This window comes from Meleagris gallopavo, chromosome 5 (genome assembly GCF_905368555.1).
Source record: "Meleagris gallopavo chromosome 5, MGAL_WU_HG_1.1, whole genome shotgun sequence".
NCBI classification, from domain to species: domain Eukaryota; kingdom Metazoa; phylum Chordata; class Aves; order Galliformes; family Phasianidae; genus Meleagris; species Meleagris gallopavo.
Genome location: NC_139408.1, coordinates 4319845 through 4346999, shown reverse-complemented (window position 1 = coordinate 4346999; position 27155 = coordinate 4319845). Strand labels below are relative to the sequence as shown.

General features: G+C 40.4%; 1 protein-coding gene across 1 annotated transcript in view; it reads left to right on the top strand.

Moving 5' to 3' along the window:
- NAV2 (neuron navigator 2) overlaps positions 1-27155 on the top strand; it is a 184280-nt gene that overhangs the window by 45214 nt on the left and 111911 nt on the right. Inside the window, 5 exon segments of the mRNA XM_010710727.4 lie at positions 2723-2775; positions 11020-11092; positions 17409-17679; positions 19029-19097; positions 21936-22093. Coding sequence (XP_010709029.2) covers positions 2723-2775; positions 11020-11092; positions 17409-17679; positions 19029-19097; positions 21936-22093 — 624 coding nt within the window.

The window sequence follows — 27155 nt, the reverse complement described above, 5'->3', positions numbered from 1 at the left end:
TGTGGGAGGCTCAGAGATGGACTCTAGCTTCCTGCCAAGGAATGGGAGCATCAAAGTGATTTCCTGATGAATTAGACAGATTCCTGCAAAATGCCAAATATGCCCGCAGGCCGCTTTGATGCCTTGTATGAATCCAGCCTTACTTTTTGCCCTGCTTTATATAAACAAAGAGGTTGGAGTCGGAGTTCAGGCCAACTGCCAGCTTGCCCCACTGCCAGCCTGGCTGGTTGCTCTCTATTACACTGCTTTTCATAGCACTTGCACCTGTAGGGAAGAAGCAGTAATTGCTTTAATCTAGTGAAGGGACAAACCAAGGTGAAGTGGGAGTGGAGAAGGAGAAAAGGTTGTAGATAAACCTGCTGGGAAGATGACTTCCTTGGGGGAGGCAGACATAGCAGCTGGTGGAGCAGGTTGATTGGGGCAGAAATTCCAGTTGTGGTTCATCTTCTGATTCCTACGAACTATTTCTGTCGCCTATTTTGTTACCTGTGGAGAGAAGGCTGACAGTGTAAAGGGAATGTACTTCACTTAAGATAATGCAGAATGGATGGAGAGTTGTAAACTGGTGCACAGAAACCTGCAAGTTCACATATGAGGAAATTGCTTTGGTTTAGAGGAGGTTTTGAGAGGAAGCAAAAGCAGTTACTTAAAAAAATGTGGAGTGCAAGAAGATGAAGGAAGCTGATAGGAACAAAATGAATGAAGCAAAGGAGAAACTACAAATTAGTTGATCACAGGAGTGCAGGGATGGCTCTCTGCATCTTGTACAGTGACTGAAAGGTACATGGATGAAGTGAATAATTTCTGAGTGAAAACAGTAATATTTTAACCATACTGTGAAAAGTGATGGGGATAAAGAGGTAACATCCTAAAGCTATCATATATGTGGAATGCATATTTTTTGTTCTGTCAGAAAACGTTGAGATGGTTCACACCTTCATTTGCCAGTAATGTTCCTGTGCTGTGGAACAGTGTATTTGTTTGCTTATAGGTGGGGTTTACCTTTGATTCAGCTCTAGAACCAGCATGTACTCCTAGCCTGTGAATGTGTAGCAATACTCAGAAAGTATTGAGTAAGTATTTAAGTAAAAAAAAAAACAAAAAAATAAAAAGGAAAAATTCAAATGCTGTATTGCAGCAGAATCTTGGAAAGAAGATTCGCATGGTTGAATCTGCATATTTTGCATACAGAAGCTTAAAAGGAGACAGATAATAAGCTTTATGATTTGCTAACATCGGTTTTAAAACCATCATATACGATTCTGGAAGTTCTAGAGGAATAGGAAAGAAGCTGCTATTCATCAAGAAAGATAAAGAGACTGACCATGGTTATTAGGGATATCTCTCTAACCAAAGAAGAGAAAAACTCATGCAAAACTTCATTATTCTCAAGTAATAATTATGAACAGTGCAAATTTAAATGCAAATTTATATGAATAATGATCTTATCAAACTTATCTATTTTCGTTTTTCATAATAATTATAACTGCAGTTAATAAAGATCATGACACAAAACCAAGAGGCAGTAAATATTAAAAATGGAGGGATGGGATTTGTAAACGAGATCCAAAGTGAACGCTTCTGTACCCATCTGGCCAAATCTGAGATCTCAGTTTTAGAAACAAGCACATCCTTATTGCATGTGGAGGCTGATAGGCTACTCTGGTGGTCAGCACAATAGGCTCATCTGCAATCTTTTCAGATTAGCATCAATTCTTAATGTATTATTGTAAGAGTAAAATAGTTTTGTTAATTCTTTGTTTTTTAATGACTGCTTTTGGAATACTGTGCCAAAATTGATATCTCCAGCTGAAGAAAGATGTAAAATTTGATGGAGTTCTATCTGATGTCCTGAGAATTTGTTAGGTAGAAAATATGTATATTAATAATAAACAAATTGATGGGAGGCAACTCTGTTCAATTCATCAGATGTGTCAGGAAAGCCTACATTTGCAATTGGGCTAGAGAAAATGGCCTAAAGTTGCACCTGGGGAGGTTCAGGTTGGGTATTAGGAAACATTTCTCCTCCAAAATAAGGAGATGGTGGAGTCACCATCCCTGGAGATGTTCAGGAAATGTTTAGGGATGTGGTTTAGTGGGGAAATATTGGTGGTAGGTGGATGGTAGGATTGAATTGTGTTGGGAGTCTTTTCCAACCTTAGTGGTTCTATGCTTCCATGATGTAAACTGGAAGATTTGAACACCTTTACAACTTCTTTCTTCCTCTTGAGACTTAACCGTATCTTTCTGCAAGTTGTGTTACAGGTGAGCCATGGATAAAAAAAGACTAAAGTCTTGTAGTTTGAGCTTAAAAAAGCAAAATAGATTTGACCTTAAGTTTCCCATCTGGTTTTAAAATCTATATTCCCTTTACAAAGCATATCAATTGGCACGCAAACAGAATGTACACACTTTTCCACCCAGCAGTGATTCAGTTTCCAAGATTAAGGCTTTCTGTAGTTGAAAGGAGCTGCCCGTCAGAGCACAGGAGGTTGCCAGACCAGTTGTTTTCTGGCTCCAGCTGTCTCTGGAGGCATGACCCACAAGAAAACTTCAGCTGCTTTTCTTTTTTTTCTGCTGGTCTCGGTGTTCACACGTTCACTTTGATTGGACAACGACAACCTGAAAGCCCTTTATTTAGCTAGCAGCACAGGCTCTGTAAATAATTGGTATCATGTCCTTGGGTAGAGTTTTTGCCTTATTTTTTGTCTTTGCTTTCCAGCAAATGAAAAGATTGAAGACATCAATGGCTGCCCAAAAAACAGATCTCAAATGGTAAGTGTAACATGGCGTGTTGTTGGGAGGGATGTGGCTGAGTACTGCATGCGTTTGTGTGATTTCAGTATCTGAGATTTTAATTACCATGTTAGCTGTTTTTCACAGTACTGAGAGCTCAGGTATAAGCTGAAGAACAGAAACACTGCAGGTCTTTCCCCATTGCACTCCATAGAAATTAAATTGGGCCTTATCATTTATCATGTTTATTGCTATTTTATTTTATATCTTTGAAATGGCAAATAGCTAGAGGAATGTAGAAAACAAAAATGTTCCTCTTCTGTATAGACAGATGTATTTTGAAAGGAGAAATAAAGATTTATTTTAAACTGGGCTATGTTCCTATGTCCTTTGGAAATTAGCAGAATGTACTAAAAGAAACAAAAATTCCAGTTGCAAAATACGGGAATTGTTTATGTAACATGTTTCTGATTGATATGTTTTAGTTTATAAAAGGAGTAGTTTTGTCTCTTGCTTGTACATAATACTTAAAAGCAAAGAACCAGAAGTTGGTACAAAAAAAGTAAAAGCAGATGGTACCTCAAGAACATATCTGCTGTGAATACTGGTGGAGCTAAACTTACAGACAGAACTTTGGTTAGAAAGAAAGTAGTAAGAAACTGATTTTTAAAATGTGTCTTGGGAGAGGAAGACTTAAAATTTGTTCTTTTAAAGGTTATCTCCTTCTATATCTCAAGGAAAAAATTCATTTTACAGTTCATATTCTAAAAAATCCCCCTTTTGCATTGTAATTCTCACTTTGGGCTTCTTGAGTCTTATTTTTGCATGTGAAGCTATTTTTTATGGCTTCTTTCCCAAATGTCCCCACCTCCCAGCCCAAGCAAAATACGTTAAAGATTTGGTGGGAGTTTGTCATCTGAAGACAGGAACAACACTGAGTTCTATTTTCTTTGGGCTTTTTTTTTTTCCTTGTAAGTTATCAGTCTCGCTCAAATCCACATAGCAAGCACTCCTTAAGAAGAAAGTCATCTGAAGGATTTATCACTGCTACTTTTACTGCTTTGAAGAGATTGGTTGCTATTCTTGCTGTAGCCACAGCAGCTGTCTACAGTTCAAATAATTGAGGAAATTTTCACAATTACTATCATTTAATGTTCCACAAATGCATGATAAGGACTGGATTTCATTGAGGACTGGAGTTTATCTCAAATTCCTTAACGCTGTAGCCAAAAGTCGCTTCAGGTCCTTACTCTTTATGAAGGCACAATGTTTGGGTTTATCTCCCGTTGCTTCCAAAGGTCAGCTCTGGCCACAGAAGCACACAGAGAGTGCATGCTGTGTCAGGAGTAAGGAAGTTTTCTCTGCACTTCCTCCTCCAAGGCTCTGGTTTTATTCTGGTCCCTTATTCAGGAGGAGAGTAGGGCTGCCCCTTCTGTGTCACCCTGCTCGTGTTGCCAAGCAAGGCATCCTGGATGGCTTTTGTCACAAGAGAACATGCTCATGGCTTGCTTTGATAGGAGTGTGCATGTTGGACAAGCTGTTGGCCATCTTACAATAAAGAATAAAGCAGAAGGGTTGGAACTGGATAATGTTTAAGGCTTTTTCCAATCAAAACCATTCTAGGGTTCCATTCTACTATTCTAAGAACACAAGTATTTTCATGGAGGTTGTCCTTAATGCAGTTGCTTGCAATGTTTAAGGAGACAACTCTTTTCCAGGTCTTGCATTCTAGGGAAAATGAATTGCTTATTTATTAGATCTGGCAATCTTCATCCTTTTCATTTATATATAGTTACCTCTTAATATAGCTCACCTGCCTGAGCAGCCAGCCCTTGGTGTGAGCTGGTGTTTGTGTCTGGAACTTCTTATACAGAGGACAAAGCTGTCTCGTGTGTCTAATACTCGGAGTTGAGTCGAGTGATATTTAGTTTTACTCTTTCAAATGAATAAATCTTTCCCATGTTGTAATGTCAGTAAGCTGGACATCACAGATGAGTAGATGAAATAAAGAGGTAAATAAATAAAGGCACCGTAAATGAAGCTTTTGTGGTGGGCTCACCAGGGCTTGGAAGCTGAGCACTGAAGATGCATCTGCTTGGAAAGCTGAAGCGACTCTGTGTCTGGCCAGCCCACTAGGGCCATATGAAACTGGGTGGATTTGCTTCCATGTGGAGTGGTCCTAAGCCAGTAAAGCTTGCCAAACCTTAGAGAGCTGAACACTGAGCCAGAGCAGGTCTCTTTGCATTGCTGTTCCCATCTCTACAGAATGTTGGGCAAATCATCATGTGGATTTGCCCAAACTGAACATTGGATACAGCTTGGATCTGTCAAGCTCAAAATCAACGCTACTGAGCCTTGTCAAATTAAGTTTGGTGCAGAACCATTTGGGACCATCAACACCTGTCAGCCTAGTCTCGGTGCCAGACATGACATGACATGACAAGGATACCTATGTGAGAACCCAGACCCTATTCTCATCTCCTTTGGGTTTCTCTGTGGTTGGAAGTATCTCTATCTCCTTTCTCTCCATATGAGTTGGCTTTTTTTTTAAATATATGTATATATAACCTCTTACAGGCAATCTTATGTATTTCCTCTACATAAGAACTGTTTTCTTTTCTCTCAAACCTTCATATTTTTGTACTGTAGATGCTTTTCTAAACAAAAGCTTGTAATTGTGATGATTGGTTCCATCTGGCATGCAGACACTTTGTGGTTAATAGAGGATGTAGTAGTATGAAGTGTAGGTTCTCAGTCCAGGAAAATTTGGAGATGATCACCACAATTGTTTTCTGGTTTTTGGAATGAAGTATAAGAAAACATTGGCATGGTTCTTGAGAACTGGGTGAAGGAGAGTAAAACAAAGCCAGTTTCCTCTCCTACCCACTTCTGATAAAAGGCTGAGATTGATAAGCACAAGTGGGGCTGTCCCTCTGCTGATGTTGTGTGGTTACAGAAGAGCAGGGATGTTTTTCTTTCTAACAATTTATTTACCTCTTCTTTTGGAATGATATTTGAGCACGACATTTGACATCCTGCAGAATTTGGACAGTAAACGAGGTTCTGTGTTTTGATGCATCCTTTTTGCATAGCACTGAAATAAAGGAGAGGGAGAGAGAGGTAGTTGTGTTATCTAGTATATACAATAGATAAATTGTAACATATAGAGTAAGAGTGAAGATGAGATGCTATCAGAAAAAAAGCGAAGGAGGAGACATTTTGAATGATGGGAGATCTGGGATGAGCAAGGTGAAGGAAAAAGATTTGCATCAGCCGCAACAGAAGTGACTGGGGAGGGAGATGAGTAAAGAAAGTTAAATATTAAAACATGGACTTGGAGATAAAGCAGAGAGAAGATGCTTGGAAGTGAAGCAGTGCGTTAGCAGACACAGGCGACAGCTGACACTTAGCCAAGGATGGGGCTGGAAGGAGAGATAAAGCAAGTAGCAGCCATTTGTCATATAGGAGAGGTGGAGGGTGTGTTTTCCATCTTGCGTGCAAAACTAAGAAACATTGAATGTGACAGTAGAAAGAGATATAGCTGTACATATTTAAGAAAAAATGTTTGAGAAAAGACTGATGAGGGAAAAAAGTTGATTTTTCCAGGATCAGTGTCATTTTGTTTTGTAAAAGATTTTTTCATCACTCTAAATAAAATGTTAAGTGTGAAAGTTGGTGAAGTGATAGCATGTTACCCTTGCTGCCGAAGGAGAAGAGCAATAGCAAAGCTGTCAGTGCCAGAGGGAGAAGAGCAGGAGGATCTGTAGGTGGGGGAAGGAGACCCTCATCTGTTCGTGCCAAGCCTGGGGAAGTTGTGGGATGCCCAAGGCAAGAGTTTGAAGAAAGAGGTATGCGTATAGGCTAAACCAACCCCACACTTTCCCCTCATAAACAGGGTAGGAAGTAACTGTGGTTTCCGTGTTGGTTTGTGGTTAGGTTTTATTATTTTTAGAGTGATCACTTTGTGTTTATACAAGAATCTATGTTATCAAGTAACAAAGAGGAAAGGTTTCTTTTGATGTGTGTGTCTTGACCAGAGGTTTTTTTTCAGGAACCGTTCCTTTCTGATGCAGGCATCAAGCTGTACCAATAAAACAACGCTGCTCCGTTTTCTACTTGCAAACATGAAGTCTCGTACTGCAAGGACTTTGTGAAAGTCAAGACAAAAGCCCTTGTTTTCAGTTTGTTCACTTTGTAATTAAACTGCTATTTTAGTATTTGATTACTTATATTCTGAAAATGAGCTGTTCTGGACTCCCAGGGCCAAAGAATAGGAGCTTGTCAGCCTGGAAGGACCTCTGCTTTTAAAGGGAGCAGTGCAGGAAGTTTTAATTCATTTGCTAAAACGAACGTGTTCATATCCCTCCTCAGCATGGCCCCCCCAGTCTGGGCTGAGGATCTGTGGGAAGGATCAGAAGCATCACAAGCATTTTTTCCCTCTGCAAATTCCTGCTGTGAGATTTTTGGGCAGGCATCGCAGTGGTTAAATATAGCTCTATATTTTCAAGTAAGACTTGTCCAGCGTTGACCTGAGAAATGCAATACGGGGAATTTTGGTGCCTTCTGCTCGGTCTTCTCTAGCTTTAATCAGTGAGCTTTGCCTTATGGTCAGCACGTGTTTACAAGCTGAATGTTGCTGTAGTGACAAATGGGTATCTCCAGGCCCTGACCCTCATGTTGGTTGGAAGGGCCGGGGTCAGCTGGAGCAGACACCAGCCTCACTCCATGGGCTGCTGGAGGAGATTTGTGGCCAAGTGCGTCTGGAATGTTTAGCTCTTAGAGCATTTGCTGTCACCTTCCTGGGTTTCTTCTAATTGTCTATGAATCTAAAATACAATCTTTTCTTCTATAGGGGAGGCATTTGTTGCCTGCTTGGAACTTCACATAGTACTCTTTCCTTGTTTCTGTGTTGTATGTGAAGTCTGCTGCAATATTGCATAAGAGCTTCGTAAACTTTAAAACATTTTACATGAATCAATCTTCATTTTCTTCCTCTGAGAACTAATGCGCATAACACAGAGGTGGAAGTTAAATGCATAGTACTGGATTTGATATAAGTACTGGTATTTTGTGGTAAACTCAAGAAAATTCCACATCTGTCACTGTAAAAGCAGGGAGTGGAGGTCTTGCATCATATGAGAAACTTCCGATGGCTCCTAGGTGAAGGAACCTACAAGAAGCTTAGCTCTGATTTTTATTGGAGAAGAACATCTGTATCTGTCAGAAGGGCAGTTTGGGATTTACTCTGGTCTGTTTGATTTGGCGGACTTGAACTTTAGGTACAGACACTTTGCATATCCAAGTCTGTTTTTGGTACCATCAGCGTTCAGCATACAGCAGTGCCATGCTGGGTGTCCATTTACATGCTACAGAATGAGGGTATTTGTTTGTTTGTTTCTTTCTGGCGTGTTCTGTTTTGTTTATACAGGCCAGGGCATGTTTCCTAGCTCCCTTTCTTTCTAGCACTGACAAGAATAGAAGTAGAAAATGGTATTATATTACAAACACAAAAACATCTATGGGTGTTGTGGCCAGCATTGCCAGAAGTACACAATTACTGCAAGGTACATTTGAAAATAAAGGGAAAACTGAGTCATACGCCCAGGAAAGCAATAGCACACTGAGAATTAAATGAATGAAGTTGTTAAATTTGTGCATTCTGAGGTGTTGTATGTGTAGAAGCTAGGAATGAATGGGGAGCATAAAGATCTGCTGGGAATGAGAACAGCGATGCGCAAAGGGATATCCCTTAAAGGTATTTAGAAATCAGTACATATGTGTGTTTCCTAATTTTTAAATCCTGTTTTTCCAGCCAGGGGCTGACATCTGTTCCTGGCTTTCCTCCTCCTTTTGAACTAATGCGTAAGGTGAGGTGATAGGCCAGGTTAAGGGTTTTTCACTCAGCTGCTGGTCGTAAAAATCTATTTACACCATAAGCTTCTTGATATATTAAGATTTCAGCTTCCTTACTTTCAACTTTTGCATCGGAACATTGCTGTTTTCATCCTGGGCAGCTCCGGGATGCAGGAGATGGCAACCTGATGGAGCCCCTGATGGCTCCACTGGATCCTTTTTCCTCTTCTGAGACTCCGGAGTGCCAAGTGGATTGGGAGCCCTTTTCCACTGCAGTTGGATGGCAGACACAGGTTGTTTCTGTGTGAGACACCAGCCATTGCATGGGAAGCACCCTGAATTTCTACCAATGCTAAATCTTAATCATTTCAGCTATAGACCTGCATTCAGCATTTCATTTTCTTGAATTTCCCCGCATTTATTTTCCTTACTGAGCTCAATTTTCTCTTTCAAATAGTTGATTACATTGCTATCATTCTGCTGCGTGTCAGTACCACAGATAATATTGCATAAATGTTAATGGAATCATTGCTGTCTTTAACTTTCAGTTCTATTTTTCTTTTTTGTGAATTCCTTATAGATGCAATGCTGTACATCTATACAAGATCTTATCTCCATAGTTTATTTTCTTATAAAGATCTGCTTATCATTGCTTACTTTACCTGAGTAAATCTCTTTACTAGAAGAGATCTACCCAGAGATGTGGAAGACTAGCAGTGCTCTTGGAGCAATAAAAGTTGAAGTTTCTTTAGGTACAGGAGGTGGGAAGATGGATGTTTTTGTGTGGCGTTTATTTTTGAAATGGTGGACTTTGGCTTTCCAATCCTATGTCACATCAATAAAAGAGCTGCGCTGAAAACCTGAAAGGGTGGTTGAGCATGAGGAAGGAAACTAATGGAGTTGGACTGCTGGCGCATGCCGAACTGCGGGTAAATGAACCTTTGGACCTACACCCTGCTGTAAACTTTCAGATCTGAACATTACAGGCAGTCTCTTACCTGCTACATGTCTGGTTTTGGCAATCTATTTTCAAAGTATATTCCAAACTTCTACCAACCTCCTCACATCACCCTTTTTAGAACTGTTGAAATCCCAGTGGTGTAGTGCCAGTAACTTCTTCTTGCCCTGATAGAACAGAACGTTTTTATTGTTATAAGCAATAAGTGAAACTACCCTGGACATTTTCTGATGGTTTCCCCTGTACTTTTTCTTTATTTATTTTAGTATTACATAGAAAAGGACAGAAAGTGCAGATCAGGTGATGGCAGCTCAGCCTCCCAAATACTGCCAGCCTCGTTTTTGTCTTTTTCTTTTTTGAAGTGCAGGCAAGAGCTGATCTGTAAACAAGATTTTTCCCATCCCTTTATATGTCTTAAAACTTCAGGTCAAAAAGGTACTTGCATGGCAAAAGTTATGCATTGCTGTTATCTGACAGACTAATGTGAAACCTCACATGGCAGTACATGATATTTTCTAAGATGTTGTTGGGGCTTTTTTGTTGGTTTGGGTTTTTTTTTTTTTTGGTGTGAGTTCTATAGGTGCCCAGGATTAGGTTTCTGATTGAAGTGCTTTGGTCTGTGGGGGCTGGCATCTCTGTGTTGTTTGATACTACAACAGGGCTTGGTGGGAAATTGATTACGAAGGTAAAGCTAGATATCTGCAGTGATATTGAGATACAGGGGAAAAACACCCAACTCTTCCAACCTTCCTAGTATTCACTTTGTCAGTTGGATATAATCCAGGCTGCGTGTAGCAATTGTAGTCATTAAAGTGCAGAACCACTGTGCAGATACTGTCTGGTCAACATCCATTCTATCCCATGCAATTCAGTGCTGTTAGTTAGTTGTACCATCTCTCTGAAGGGCAGGGTATACCCCACAGTGAGAGACCAGGGTTGCCTGTCATTTCTGACCTGCAGAGAATGCAGTGGGTAAATATTTTTTGGATTCCACTTGGGGTTTTCAGTTACAGTTTTTATATTTGTCTGCTTTTGTGGCTGGAAACTTTTGCCAGCTGTCAACTTAAGAGCAAGTGGCAATCTGCCTTCTCCAGCAAATGTGGCTTCCGTGTTTATTTTCAGTTTCACATTCATTACAATACTGTAGGTTAAAAATCTTGGCGTAAGGTCCCTGCTCCTTTAATGAGACATACAGTGATCATCTTTCGTGGTTAGAGCATTAAATAATGTGCTTCATTCACATACAAATAGTCCAGAACTTGGTAATGCTCCATCAATGTAGGATCTTAGTAACTTAGGAGACATCATGTTGTTACTGCTTCCACAATATAAGCAAAGGGACTTTTTGTGTGACATGAAGACTGAATGCAATAAAGGGTGGCGGGAAATTAACATAAACAATCATTACAATGCATATTCTTTTGTGTCTCCTTTTTTTTGTTGTTGTTGTTGTTGTTGCTGCTCGTGAACAGATTGAAAACATAGATGCATGCCTGAGTTTCCTGGCTGCTAAGGGGATTAACATACAGGGGCTGTCAGCGGAAGGTGAGTCAATCCCTAGTTTAAAATTTCATTTTAAATAACGAAATTGTTGCTTGTGACTGTAGTCACGTGCCATGGAATGGAGGATTAAATATGGATAATGTAAAGTTTTTAACTCCTTTTTCTTCCCCCCATCTCAGTATGAAAGGTAAGTGAAATACACATCTCCACTGACTTGTAAAAATAATTATTCTAATTCAGGAATGTCTTCATGTATGTCTATTAAAAAGCGGAGAGTTTTTCATCTAAGTTCTATAATTGGTGCACTGATTAGAGCATAGAATTCATGTAAATTTAAAACTGATGGGGATTATCTGTTCAGAGAGAAGTTATTTAATCATTCTTCAACTATTTAGTTACCTTTGATTGAGATATTTAGAAGTCTGTTTCCAAACCAACAACAAAAAAAAAAAGACAACCCACAACAAATGTTTTGAACCCGAAGAAAAAAGGTACTGACCTCGAATTAATCGCTTTTGCTTATAAAGAGCACCAGAATTTTCCAAAACCAGAAAATGGCTGTGCGTGTGTATGATATTCTTCCCTAGCAGTACATGATGTACATCAGGATGTATGGTGCCTGGTGGCTCAGAAGCTGTTTAACTGCTGTCTCGTTAAAACATCAGACACATTTCCCTAATTCTCATCACCAGCGTTCACCTCTGTGTTTAAGTATGCTGCATAAGTAGGTGGGTTTGGTAGTTCAGCCAGCTTTAGGTGACACCTCCTTATTGGTGCATCTCCAGCACCCCTCCACCTTGTGTTTTGTTGCTGAGCATGATGTTACCAAAGGACCTTTGGTCAACTGGGGTCAGCTGTGTCCCCTCCCAGCTTTTTCTTAACCTCCAGCTTCTTTGAGGCTGGGAAAAGAGACGCTGTGCAGGTGCTGCTCAACAACAGCAGAAGGGCTGGTTTGGTTACCAGTCCATAGCACAGCACAGGGAGCTGATAGGAAGAAAATGAATCACATCTCATCTGGTCCCAGGTCAGTAGGCAAGCTAATGTATCTTTTTAGAATAGTTTATGTAAATGGAAAAATAGGCAACAATTCATATTCAGAGGTCAGAAAGAATTTCTGTGCCCAAACCCTTGGGCATATCTTCAATTTTTCAGAAGTCTTCTGCCTGTAAACTTTGTGTATGCTTATACAATCGCAACTATAACACAGCTTTCCTCCTGTAAAAAATGAATGAAAAAAGGAAGGATGAATAATAGGTAGTCTTATAAGTCATGTACAGAGTTTTGAAAAGAGCAGAGGTTCTTCTCAGTGGGAAGAGAGAATCCTCCCTCGTTTGTCTTTGGCTCTTCTGTTGCCAGTGCCCATGAGCGTTCGTGGATGTGGGGTTAAGGACTAGAAACAAGGTGAGCATTTTGCATTTGCTGAATGCTGAGGGAAGGAATTCCCCTTGTGGAGTAAAGTTTATTGATTCCTAAATAATCACAAAATTACAGAATGTCAGGGATTGGAAGGGACCTCAGATGATCGTCTAGTCCAATTCCCCTGCCGGAGCAGGAACACCTAGGTTAGGTCACTTTTTTGCCCCCCTGAAAATATAAATGTATGGTAGTTGGTGATGGAATTTATTTAATATTAGTCCTGCTTGTATCAAAACATTTTAATAGTGATTTTTGTGCTGACAAATAGCTGCTTCCACATTTGTTTCACAAAATGGACTTTCAAGCAGCTGAAAATACTGTTCATACTTCATTTAGATTTAATTTTATTCTGATTAGTTTAGTGCTATTTTCTCTTGAATACGTTTTCTTTCTTAATGTGAGCCTTCTTTATTAATCTGAGCTATATGCTTTCTGACTGTGATTCTAAGACTTATCCGAAGGCTTCCCTTATTGACAGTCAGTGCTTTGTATAAAATGTACAACCAGATTACCGTTGTGGATGAACTTCATGGTGAAACCATCACGTACAGAAGTTTTACATATATGCATTATACTTGTAAAATGTATTAAAAATGCAAGAAAATGATTTTATTTTTTTTAACCAGTTATTAAAACTATAATTAAAATTACATTTTGGCAATTTGGAAAATAGCTTAAAGAATTCCCTGCTGTCCTCTAAATGACAACCCTACCTTGGTCTGTGAGATCCAGCCACTTTAACGTGTGTATTTTAAATATCATTTCACAAAATTTATGATGGTTTGTAAGCATAGAAGGCAAAGTAGCAGCTATTTGGTACATGTCACTCTAAGCTGATGTCATCACATCAAGAAGAGCTGGCTGATTAGAATACCCACAACAAATCTTTTCCTCCCAAGAGAAGCTGTGGCATGGTCAGCCCAAGCACTGCCTGCATTCTGTGCTGAGATAGTTCCGTTCCAGTCTGAATTCTCAAGTCAAGAAAAGAGGTGTGAGCTAAAACTTCTCAGGAAATGATTAAACAAAATGCAGCTTTGAGTCCATAGTAAAAGACAGTTTTAATCTTGATGTGGTGTAAGTAGGGTAAAAATGTTACATATTTCACATTATCTAGAAGATGAGTTGATGAGAAAACTGTCAGCATGCTAAGCTGGTAGTGTAGTGTTCACACTGGGGAACAGACAACGTGTTTAATGTTCATTGCTGCCCTGCCAAATCACAAGTCAGACTCAGCAGGATGTCAGTTATCCCGTGGCTTCTGCTGAATTTTCTCTCTTTCTTTTATACTCTCACATTTTCCTCTTTCTAGGAATTAACATACTAAATTGTACGGAAGCTGGGAAGAGGCCAGTGATGTTTGCTGCCAGCATAAGAATGAGAACACTTACTGGCTCTACCACTATGCTGAAGGAAAAGAATGATGTCTGAAGAGAGGAGAGAGAGAAGGATCACTTTTTATAAAATGAAATTAAAAGACTGGAATTTAGCAAGAAAATTCTCAGCTGTGCTGAGGAAGAAGAGGGAAATGGAGCTAGGGAACACAGAATCACTTAAAATTAAGCTTGCTGTAACCAAGCGAGCTTGTATTTCTGCACAAGTTGCCTGCTACTGCTAGGTCAGCTGTAAATGCTGGTGCTTACCCCACCAGCATATCCTCATCCAGGAAAGAGTAAAAAATTGTGATTGCTTCCAAACGGAAATAAACATTGACACCTCTCCTGAGTTGCTTAAGAATATGCATTTTTCAACAGTGTTAGTATGGAGGGAAGTTGACTCCTATGTGTTGAAACAGACTTCATGTGTAATACCCTTCAGGCATAGTGTCACAGGCATAGTGTGTTTATGGATCTAGGCAGTGAAGGTGCAATCTCTGATGATGACCTCAGTATGCTAGCAGTAGACCCTCTGCCCCAGCAGCATGGATCCAGAAAGGCATTCCCTTTGCAAAGATTTTACATTCTAAAATCTTTATTCCTAGTTGCTAAAATGAAATAAGGAACTGAAACGAATAAAACGGAGATGCTGCAGGGGCCTTTTCTCCCCTTGCTGCTGCTTTTCTTTTTTTTTTTTTTTTGTTGATCCTGCACAGAACCTGTGATTCTGTACGCTGCTGGGTTCAAGGCACCTGGAACTGCTGCTGCCCAGCTAAGCTTGCCATCCTTCATACACAGTTTCCTCACTGGCAAGATTTTGAAGATTATGAAGAATATAAACGTGCAGTAAAAACTCGAATTCACAGCTAGAGGCTGCACCTCCTCTGGGTAACAGATTAGCTGGATAACCATCAGCTGAACAGATCGTGAGACCATAAAGCAATGAAAAAAACCAGCTTGCTAGACTTTGGAACTACCTCTATTGAACTTAGGCTTTTGCCTCTGAAATTAACATGCTTCTGTAGGTAAATGGATTTCAGTGTATACACTTTGCAGTATTGCAATAAATCCATTTTAGTTCGTTTCTGGTATCATAGACTCACCAAGGTTGGAAAAGACCTACAAGAGCCTCTAGTCTGACCATCTGCCTACCACCAGTATCTCCCCTCTAAACCCTTAGCACCACATCTAAATGCTTCTTGAACACTTCCAGGGACAGTGACTCAGTCCCTGGGGAAGCCTGTTCCAGATGGGATTTTTGTTTCCACAGCACAAATACCCTACAGTGCTATTTGACACATACCTGAGAGGGCACTTATATCTTGTCAGATGCCGTACTAAGCCTGTGTATTGCTAAGATTCCTTTGGGTTGACAAGTTACGTATTTTTTTTAGCATCTCTGGCTTGTGTTCTGTGCAGATTTTGTGTGGGATGTTGTGGAAATAGAGGAGACCATTGTCTCTCACCTGTGAATGAAGACAGGTTGGTGGAACTGCATGCAGAATTCCTCAGTGGCCTACCATCAGTGGCTTGTGCAAAATGCTTATGTTCACTATCTCTAGGCATAAAAAATATATACGTAAGACAGCATGGAAATTTCCAGAGGGTGGATTTGTATGGATTCTCTTCAAAATGGGAGGCAGGAAGCAGATCTGGACCGCAGGACACAGTGGGGCTGAAGTTCTCCTTTAGTGCAAAGGGCAGGGGCAGGCTGCCAGGTGAATTCCCTCAGTCTGTCACTGAGATAAGAGAGCTGCCTTTAGAAGTCTGGTTTGAAATATGTTACTTAAAAGCTGGAGGGAGAGAGGCTGCTACTTTTGAAACTCATTAAACATGGCTTTCTTGTGATCATTGTTTTTTGTCACATCGAACATGCCAGAAGCAGGTTTCTCTTCCTATGCACGGCCACAGAAAGGCATGAGTTTTAGGTGAAATTGTTGTTTTACTCACCTCTCACTTCACAGTGAAATCAGGATCCTGTTTCCAATTGCATGGAGTTTTGCTAAGTCTACACATGTGGGCTCGTTGGAGTTCCTTTTATCTCCTGGCCAGCGTTTGTGCAGTTAAGCTTCCCAGTGCTGCTGGTCTGTTTAGTTATGCTCTGGCCCCATGATGAAGTGATACTTTCCTGACAGTTCCATCAGTAAACTGAGTTCTTTACTGAAGATAAGATGCTTTTCACTGTGCTTTGCTGTCTTTTGTGTCTATTTTGCTTTACTGTCTCCTTCCATACAATGTCCTCCCTAGACAAACAGAAGCAGATTAGGCAGGCTGAGTGCCTCATCTCAGTGCCAATGGGAGGAGTCAGGCTTGGGGTTAGGACACTGCACAGGGGTTAGAGTTAGACTGTGAGCAGGGCGAGCAAGGGGATCCCGCTACCCGGGAAGTGAATAATTTGCTCAAGAAAACTAAAGAAGACAAGGAATGGCTTCTCACGGGCCCTGGGACTGATATTCATGTAAAGAAGAAAATGGGGTAGTGATGGCAGAACGCTGGTGGAGGTACTGGGCTGTGGGGAGGAGAAATCAATTCAGAGAGAAGGGAAGGGAAATACCCTGGGTCTGGGTAATGGCCAGGACCACATGGAAAAGGGTGAAGAGTGACTAGAGATTAATATGGGCCAGAACAAAATGAAGGAAGCAAACGAATGAGATTAGCTGCTGGGAAGGAAAATCAGATTGAGATTTAAGAAGGCGAGGAAGCCAAAGCTGGAAGCTAAGACAGAAAGGGAGCAAACTCTTAAGACGTGAGCTAGATATTTGCTGGGTAAGGCGTCAGGGTTGAAAACAGAAGCTTGTTATGCAGAAAAGATGTGAAGAAAAGTGGCTGGGAGAGGGAATGAAGGATAGAGCAGGGCCCAGTACAAGTTGAAGCGAGCCTTCATTCAGAACTGGGAACAGAAATCTAAATGCTAAGTCCCGCCTTTATGCTTGGCCCCAGGCTTGCACGTCCTTCTCATCCATCTTGCACTGCTCCATGTAGTAGTGCTAACTCAGATGGTCTGTGCAGTGAAGGCAAAAGTCCAACTGATTTCAGCAGTGATTTTTATTTACTTACACAATTCACGGTAACAGTATTTTCTAACATGTAAGTTGGACCAGATCTTTATGGAAACAATTAGGCTGGTATTCCAGAAACGATACAATGCAGCATGGTAATTGATTGGCTTCAGTTCCTTGTGCAAATTTAAGACTATGAAATAATTTACGGTGTGACGTTAATACATTTGTTGTGGTGTTTTTTGATTGGTTGGTTAGTTTGTATTAGTTACTTTAAAGGGATTATTTAAAGGAATTAACTTTTTAAGCACAGTGGTGTTAACATGCAGAAAGCAGCAGAAATGGCCAGCACCCGTTGCTGTCACTGCAGGGGAGAAATCACTTATTTATATGAAGGTTTGGCTCACTGGTAGTCAGCAGCAGTGCTGATGAGGTTTGCAGAAGTCTGTCATATCCTAGAGGAGTGGAGTCCTGACAGCATTATGAAGGGCACAGTGGCCAACCCACTGCTCTGTCAGAAAGAAACAACTGCTGGTGGCTGATGAGTGACTTTTATATATTGCCTTACAGAAATCCGGAATGGGAATCTAAAGGCCATCTTGGGCCTTTTCTTCAGTTTGTCTCGGTACAAGCAACAGCAGCAACAGCCACAGAAACAGCCACCACAGCACCATCTGTCCCAGCCAACTCCCTCTGTGTCCCTGCAAGCAGGGCTTCCATCTCAGGGCCAGGCTGGGCCGCAGCAGCAGCAACAAGTGCCAGTTTCACTCCAAACTCAGTGCCAACAGCCCCAGCAAGCTGTACAGCATCCGTTCAAAGCACAACCAGAAATGCAGTCAAGGTGGGGAAATTTCTTTTTAAGTTGGTCTTTTCATTGTTTGCTTGTTTTTCTTCTCAAAGGCCTTCAAAAGCCAAAGAAACTACTTTCTTTAGTTCTCCAGAATGAGGTGTGTGTTGGAAGGGGAATGCTGGGTAGCAGTTGACTTCACACCTCTGGAAATCAAAACACATGCTTAAATATGTTCTCTGTGTCAGAAATGCTCAGTTCAATGAGTGTAGAATACCAGCAAGACCACAGTGTTTTCTAAGGGCATTCTTCTAATTATTCATTTCTATTTCTTTCCACTCTCAAAGCATGTTATGTTATTGCTGTTACAGAGCATACTTTGGACGTGTGAAGGCCAACTTAGAGTTCTCCATTTACAAGACTATTATTCCTCATTAAGAAATGATATTAGGCTCAAACCATGGTAAAAGAAACAGAACTCATCACAGCTAGTGACAGTCAAAATCAAATCCAGGTTTAATGATCAAAAATAGGTTGCTGGCTTGCATTAAAAAAAAATGTCACTGTTGGTGTTCTCTGACTCTCCTAGATCAGAATAGAGGGAGTCTTTGTGCCTTAAATGTTTTCAGTCCTGACTGAGCTCTTTGCAGGTTAAAATAAAAGCCACTTATAAAGGCAGTAGCACTGTGATTACAATTGCAGCCGTCTGCTTATCTGACCCGTTAACAGAGTGAGCATTTTAGTGGGATTTAGTGGGCATGATGAAAGGCTGAAGTCATGTTTGCACAGTTACTGGTGAAAGCTTATTTGTTTCAAACCATCACAAATTAAGTTAAGGCTGTTTTGTGTTAAAATAACTCACTAAGATGAACACTAGCTTACATGCTGCTTTGAAAGGGAAACAGACAGATCAAGTGAAGCCTTCCAAAAGAGATGCTACTCAGAGCTTATTTGGGTTTTCCTTGAGTTTTTCCTATGTTTTTCCTAATGAACCATGCTCATTTTAAGTGGAAATGATTATTTGTGTAATTGAAAAGCATAATGTTTTGTATAAGCTTGTATAAGGAAATAACCATTATCAAGCGAGGATACATTTGAATGTATTTTTGTTACTTTTATGACAAAAAACATGACAAGAAGCATGGAATCATATAGAATAAAATACTGAGAAGCTGAAGAGTAAAAAAATGTGAATTCGCATGCAAGATTGCGTCTGTATACATCTTATATCATACTCTATAAAAATCAATTGATTTCAGATTTTAAACAATTTTGACCTGAAATTATACTTAGGCAAAGAGCATAAACTCCCTCTTCTCTGCAACTGGTAACTAAGTGCAGTGGCTTTAAAGAGAAAGTTGTTGCTCACTGATATCTTCCACTTTTTCTTTCCTGTCGTACAGTGCATCTCCCAGGGACTCATCTCAAAGCAAAATCATCCGATTCACTCTTGGTCAGAAAAAGTCTTCTAGGTTAGCGTTTCTTCATCTTCTGCAAAGCATGAATAATCCTTTTACAGTATTCCTGGATGCATGCTTAGGGTTCATGCTGAAAATGTTTGCCTCCTCGTTCGTAACTAGGCATTTTACCAGCAGCTGAAACATGGAAGTGTTGGGCAAATTTTAACTTCTTTCTGTTTTTCAAAGTGTGGAATGCATTTAGGCCTGCAAGAAAATTATTGTGTTTTCTTACCCTTATAAGCTTTTGTTTCTGAGAACAAAACATGGTTCTGGGAGTTCTCTCCCTGCTGCACCCATCTGTATGAGCTGCATGTAGCTCTGCATTACTGAAATAGCTAGAGTCAGGCTACTGCTGCCCTGACACATCAGTACAGCATCCCTGCCTGTAGTAATGGGGTTATAGCCAGATGGTCTCTGAGGTCCCTTCCCACCCAAACCATTCTATCATTCTGTGCTTCTTTCTGGGTTGCAGTTATGGCCTGGGCTCAGTACCTTTTTCTAGTAGCAAGAAGCTGGAAGCATCACCCTGCACCTAGATTTTGCTTTAGATTTCACAGATGTTGCTGCGAAATGTCTTGGCCAAACACCAAAAATATGTGCTAAAAGCACTCCGTTTCTACAGAGAAAAATGTGAGAGAAATATCTTCCTCAAGAGTTGTTGTTAACTCTCATGTTTTTCATTCTCCGTGTGTTTTTAATGGCAATGACATTATTGTCTAACTAACTTGCCACATGTTGAGTGCTCACACAGTTCAGGCATCTTTAATTCCTTTAAAATATGACAGATTCGCAAAACCTGTGTGGGTGCCTGGCACAGGCCCTGCCAGCCTGCAGGCCTTGCTGCCCCACTCAGCCCTGCCCGTAGCATTTTGTCCTTCTGAAAAGCCAAAGCTGAGATATCTTGTGTGTTTGTAACTCATTTCCTGCTCAGCAAAACAAACTCTTAATGAATTGCCTTCCAAGCGTTCAGGAAGAGCCTGGCAGCCATGATGAGGTTGCTCCTTCCCTTCCCTACCGCTGCTCCTTCCATGTGGTCTGTGTGCAGAACGGAGCATCCCTGGGGTGTTCTCCTTGGTACCATGCTGCAACTTGTACAGCCGAGGACAACTTCCTAGCACACCCCAGTGTTGGAAAAGGCTGCTCTTCCTGGCTAAATGGAGGGTTTGTCCTAAAGTCTTCAGCCAAATAAACCTCAGAACCATGATACGCTGTGCCAGGTCTGTGGTGCTTTGAGTTTGTAAAAGATTTTTTTTGCTTTGAATTGGAATGATGCCCTTATGTTTTACCCCATTTTGAGCTTTGAAAGCATGTGCATGCAGCTGCTGACATTTCTGTACTTTCCTTCGTGTTTCTTTTCTTATTTCCTATTTCTTCACTGGACTCTAAGAAGCCAGTTAATTTTGGAAGCTCTGCCAGTCTCCTTTCTGGCTTCTTCCCCCCCAAACCCCCCCACCCCCATAGGCACAGCAGGGATTTGATCTGCTGCATCTCCTCCCTCTGACAACTGGGACTTCTTCATTGCAGCCTACTATCAGCACACGTTAAGTTAAAATGACTTTTGTATTTCATACAGATCAGTTTTAGGGAGATTCTACCTTACAGAAAATAAAAAGAGAGCACAAAGAAGACCCTTTCACTGCTTCTTTATATGCCATGAACTGGTCCTATCTTTTAGTCTATAATGTGATGGTGTTGCTTTTTAAAATGAGTTGTTCTCTTAATTCTCTTAAGAATGGATATTGAGAAACCAGCAAGCCTTTCAATTTTCAGTGTTGCATCTTCTTGGAACATAGAAGTACGTTCTTGTGAGCACGCAAAACACAGTGCAGACCCACAAGCTGTGTATATTAACATTCACTTTGAAGAACTCAAGCACACAGGTTGTTTTGAGATGCAATGCCTGTGGCTTTCCCAATTGTCAGACTTTTAGAAAATTCTACCCCTTCCCTTTTTGCCTGAAAAATGTGAAACAAGTATCCTTTTCTGTCTGCTAATTCCAGAATCCTAACTACCTTTTTTTCTAGGTAAACATCTAAATCTTTTTGGTATGGGCTACATTAAGGAAATGCTGGAAAATCCATCCCTGAAACAGCTTGCTGCCATCCTCTATCCATTTAAAGCAGAAACTTATACCTGCTCACTGATGTGGTTGCCCTAAGAGTGGGGACTTACATTTTGTGTGATTTAATGGGCACAAATGAGAGCCAGTTAATGTTTTGCTGGGCTGGCCACTGAGCACAGATATAATGTACTTCCCCACGTTACATCCAAAATAAGCGTATCTCTGCTCAACAATCTGGTTTAAGAGCAGTAATGTCTCATTTAGTGTTAACCTTACACTGGTATTATTACTGCACTGAATTTTTTTGATTCACAAGATTTATGGCAAGTGACCATTAATGGAGCAAGCAAAAGATATATAGAGAGGGTCTGATTGTATCACCTTACTGAGGGGAGGCAGCTTAGTGTATTCTCTGTTGAGTCCATTAGAAACAACTCTTCCATTTGCCAAATCTGCTATTAGTCAGCTTAGACAGGAATTTCAAACTGCATCCTGAAGTTTTTTTGAGCTGAAACCTCACATGGAAAACTGTTAAACTATCTGATTAACAATCTTGTTTTTTTCTTTTTTTTTTCCTTTTTTTTTAATATAAGGCAATTCAGATTGTAGCTTGTTTGTGATTTATTTTTCATCTCAGATGATTTTTCCATTTTTTCTCTCATAAGGACAAAGACCTTAAAAATATGTGTTTGTGATGTTGATCCTTTTCGTCTTAGGCATGATATTCCATAGTTTCTTTCTCGAGGTGCTTTTTCATATATCTAATCTTACTGTAATTCTTTTGTCAGGCTCCCAGGCCCAACCACAAGGGTGTCCACTGCAGGCAGTGAGACAAAAACTCGTGGTTCTATCAGTACCAACAATCGCCGCAGCCAGAGCTTTAACAATTATGACAAGTCCAAGCCTGGAGTTCTTCTTCCAGCACCCACAAGTTGCAATGAAAAAGGTAAGTGCTTGTAATTTTTGCATCCTTAGTTTTTCTGAATGGTGGTTTTATTCAGGGGAAGTTGGATTCACTATGAAACTTGAGATGTGAGATTATCTCGCAGTGTTAAGTGGCTCTTTGCAAACACTGCTCCTTGCAGTGCTTTTCCTTGATGTTTACTCTTCTCACCCACTTTTAAATTGAATGATTCATTCTCCAAGTCAGTTTTTAGTTTCTTTGTGATTGAGGCTAGTAAATTTTTATTGTGATTACACTGGGTACAGGATATCATACTCACGGTAGACAGTACGTAAAAACACACATGCCAGTTATGTTATGGATGACTGATCATTTCTCATATACAAACTTATCTGTAATAAGAATGATTAGAAGTTGGGTAAAAACAGGGAAAATACTACCAGCCATGAAATCTTAGTGTGCAAATTTGACTTCTCCCCAGAATACATTTAGTTAAAGCATGCTTTGAAAGGGGAACTCATTCTTGCATTAGAGCTGGCTTCTGTTACTACCTGTTGAAAATCTTGCTTGGATTTCAATCTCAATCTAATTTAAGTTAATGGGAATCATTTTAGTAATTTCATATATTCTTGATCAGCCTCTTTGGAACTATAATAAGGAACAGAGCACTGACGGTATTTCAAAAACAGAAATGAGGTTTAAGAAAAATTGTTGACTCCAGTACAGACAATTAGATCACTTTTAAGCTTTCACCATCCATTGTATTTTTCTAGGTAACTTGTCATACAGAGAGATTCTTCTGCCAGGTCTTTAGTTTATGAAATTCACTACTCCTGAAATCAAAAAAGCAGGAATATTTGCCTGGACATTCTTTATATTGCCATTCAAATTTAGTTCTCCTCCGCTGTGAGATGTAGAAAAAAGCAGTTAATTGGTTTTATTTACTGTGATAAGTAAATAACAGTAGCTTTGCTCTTTGGCAACATTACATTTGACAGTTCGTAGAAATTCAGATTGTAAAGTTGTTCAAAACAATGTGAACAGGCTTTCTCTTGGATTCTGTAGATCCTCACACTATGTTTAATCTTTTTCTCTTGCTTAACATACTGGCCCTATCATTGTCCTAACTACCCCTCTCACAAGAAAATGCTATGATAGCTGAGAGCAGTGCCACTTACCTCATTTTTATCCCCAATAACTCTTCCTTCATACAAGTGACTCCACAAGCCCCATTGCTTTACAGTATTTACAACTTTGAAATGTCTTTTTGTTGCTGTTGTGCCTTCTTTTAAGATTTACTGCTCTGTCTGTCTGATTTCAGTTAAACGTAGTAATCTCTCAGTCTTGAAACCAGATTATAAGTTGTGTGTCCTTGCAGAATGCTGTGGTATCATTTGTACTAAGGGACATGGTTTAGTGGGGAAATAGTGGTGCTAGGTGGATAGTTGAAAACGTATGGAAATGTCAGTTATAAGCAGGGATTTAATTTTGTGTGTAAGTCTATAACAGTACCTCTGAGCCTCTGTTGCTCTGAACTGCACAGCCTGATGTGACAGTCAAAGACCAGGAAAAGTCACCATGTGGTGGGGTCTAAATAGCAGAGGAGGGTTGGGGCGCCTGAAAACTTGCTCTGTTTTAGGGATTATCCTTTCAGCAGGAAGACACTTGGTTCTTGAATGCTGTAAAAGGGGTAATCCTTCCTTACTAGAAGTGAGGTTGTGACTTGATGTCCTGAAGGTATGCACAATGAATAGCTTCAGGAAGAACTGGCAGTGGTGAAACAGGCTTTCTCATTTTTTGCCAGGCACAGACAAGGGAAAGTAGAAAATTAATCCAAAAATAAGACATTTTGATGAGTAGCTTTACAGGAATGGAAAATGATCACTGAAGATTTCTTCAATATTTTTATATAGTAAATAGCTCCATTTGTTTTGCTTTCCTCCACTGTTGTCAGGGGTGCTTAAAATACACAATTTAAATTTAATTTCAAGAATCATGCAGCATATTTGAAGGCAGGAACATGATATATCTTCATAAATGTTGCGAAGAAGCTGTGTTTCCATTGGAAATGCAAATACCAAGTACTGTGCTGTATGGCACTATGTCATTTTTTCAGTGGCATTTACTGACTTTGTGTCCATTCAGTAAGTAAATGATCTGACAGCATTCATTACCTTGAGTTTGTAGCTCTGAGCTCTGTAATGCAGAATTTTCCAGCAGAGTGGTGGTGGATATGACTGGTGAAAACAGAGCAAATTGTTGTAGTCTGCTAGAGTCAAATCATTGGCTTAGTCTGGCAGCTAATTCAGTCCCCTAAACGAAGTCATTGCACTTACACGGATGGATCAATATTGTATTCCAGTTGTGTCTTCTTGCAGTGACTTGGCAGAATGCCCTTGAGACTCAAACCTCCTTGTTATACACGCATCACTTCTAGTAACGGTAATGCCTGTGGTCTTCATGCTTGTTTCTTTGGAGGAAATTGTATTTTTCTTCTCTAGAACCTCATATCCTGTGTCTAAATGCATTTAGATTTTGGAGTATTATCTTAAGTAGCAATTACAATCCAAATCTCATCTTGTAATGGTGTCACTGGAGTCTTGAGCATCATGGAATGATAGAATCATTTGGGTTGGAAGGGACCCTTAAAGGCCATCTAGCTCCTTTCCCCTGCAATGAACAGAGACACCAATGTCTCCATCAGGTGCTCAGAGCCTCGTCCAGCCTGACCTTGGGTGCCTGCAGGGCCAGGGCATCCACCACCTGCCTGGGCAACCTGTGCCAGTGCTTCACTGTTTCCAGAAGGAAGAATCTTGGAGTACATGCACACCCCTGAACCAGCACTGAATTAATTGTCCATCTAGCACCAGCAGCATTGCTTTTCCAGCAGAGGAGAGTGCACTACAAATCCTACTCAAGAGATCCTCCAAGGACATTTTCAATCACTCTGATCAGACTTTGTATGGGAAGAAAATTACTTTCACGGCAATAACCAAAAACAGGCTAATGAAGTAGCACCATCCTACTTGGTGAATCCAGAGTTACTGTTTTGGAAGGTACTGAGTAACTTCCTTACCTGTAAACAGCAATGATTTAACTGTGACGTAAGCATAACTGAATTACATTTGGCATTCAGTTAAAAGAGCAAGCTGGCAAGTTACAGCTGTGCTCAAGAGATAACTTGAACTCTCTTGACTTTCTCTCAGTTTGCTAAGATTACTAAATAAGGGAAGCCAAGTACTGGGTTCAGTCTTGACTTTCTTCAGTTTCAGAGAAAAATCTTCGTACTGGTGTTCTGCCTTGTTCCCCTCTCTCTCACGTGCAGATTTGTCAGCTTGTCTGTCAACTGCTTTTAGGCAGGTAGTTCTGCCAACACTCACCCTCATTGTAATCCATCTCTTCAGAAAGATAAAATTGTTACTGAAGAAGCATGCAAAGTAATCTGCTTCTGTGAGTGTTGCAAATGCCTGAAAGAAAAAAAATGTGGGTTTTTTGGAGGGGGGAGGGGAGGAGGTAAGTATGGGTTTGATTTTTTCCAAGGTTGATGGCCTGCGTATGTTGCATTAAATACTCAGAACTTTGGTTCTGAGTCATAAATCCATAAAGCCAGTAATAAATTGTGGTCTTGAGGAGAAGGGAGAAAAAGAAAAATAAGAAAGAGGGCCTTATGCAAGTTGAACTTTACTTAAAAATATAATCATGACACAAAGTTGGTTTGCATCCATGAGAAACAAAACCAGTTGGCCTGACAAATGTTTGGCTTATTTTACGTTAATTGTAACGTTGCCAGACAAGTTTATTGTCAAACTGCTGAGACAATTCAAGCTTTCTGACCCATATCCTGAATTTTGCCTAAGGAAATAAGACTCATATCACCATGTTGTGTGTCAGTCAGCTCTCTTCTGGTAAATCTGATCCCTTTACTCAGTAGTAGCTCTGTGTTTTTGGAGGAGGAAATAGGAGGAAAAGAAATTTGCCTGGTTTGGCAGGCTGCTTTGGCATGAGCCATCACTTCCTGATAGAAGGTTGCCTTTGCTGTTTACATTTGAATCGGCTCTTACCGATTACTGTAGGATGTAATTTGCAGCTTTCATTCATCTGTGGCCTTTTCTTCCAAGTGTGAACTGTCTTATTAGTTCAATCTTCTGCATCTCATGGCAGCAAAAGTGCATTAATTGGAACAGAATACAGCAGAAATGAAAAGGACAGTGAAAGGAGCATGGAGGAATAGCTAGCTACTGGAAAACAAATAACCTAGATGTTTTGTTATTTTCAAATTCCATTAGTCAACTAATGATGAGACTTTCTCGGGGAAAGGATTTATCTAACATCTAAAACTTTTAAATCATTCTATAAAGATAAATTTTTGGATGTATGTTGAGGTAACGTGTGTAAACTTAGCAAATGAATAGAGATAAAAGACAGATGTTCTATCATAAAGACAAGAAATGTTGCAGGGCTTTGCTCATGCTGCGCATGAGGAATTGAATTGATTTTGCCAGATGACATTTGCAAACGCTGAAGGAAATCAGGGTGTGAAGTGCTGGAATAAAGCTGGATGTTGCTCCCTGCGTGCTTCTGAAGTCATCTGTCCTCAGCTTTGAGCACAGTGGAGGAAGCAGCTGGTGTACTGGGGCTGCTTCACAGAATCACAGAATGGCCAGGGTTGGAAGGGACCTCAAGGATCATGAATTTCCAACCCCCTGCCACATGCAGGGCCACCAGCCTCCACATTTAATTCTAGACCAGGCTGCCCAGGGCCCATCCAACCTGGCCTTGAACACCTCTAGAACACGCTTTCCGGGAAGAGGGTGGAAACAGAAGGATTGGTGAGAACGGTGGGCCTGCCCTTCATCCAGGAGTGCACAGGCCAGTGTGGCTATTGCATGTTTATCAAAAGCACTTTTTTCGCTTCTTTCTTTTCAGAAGAGAGCAGCAGCCATGGGAAATTCTGTATGTAGCAGACTTTTTGAAATATTGCAGTTCAGCCAAACCTTTGTTGGGAGTTATCTCTACAAACTCAGCTGAGCTTTGTCTTACAAGCAACAATTAATCCAGATGAGAATTTTGTGACATGACTAGATGTAACTGCCATGGCTTGTCC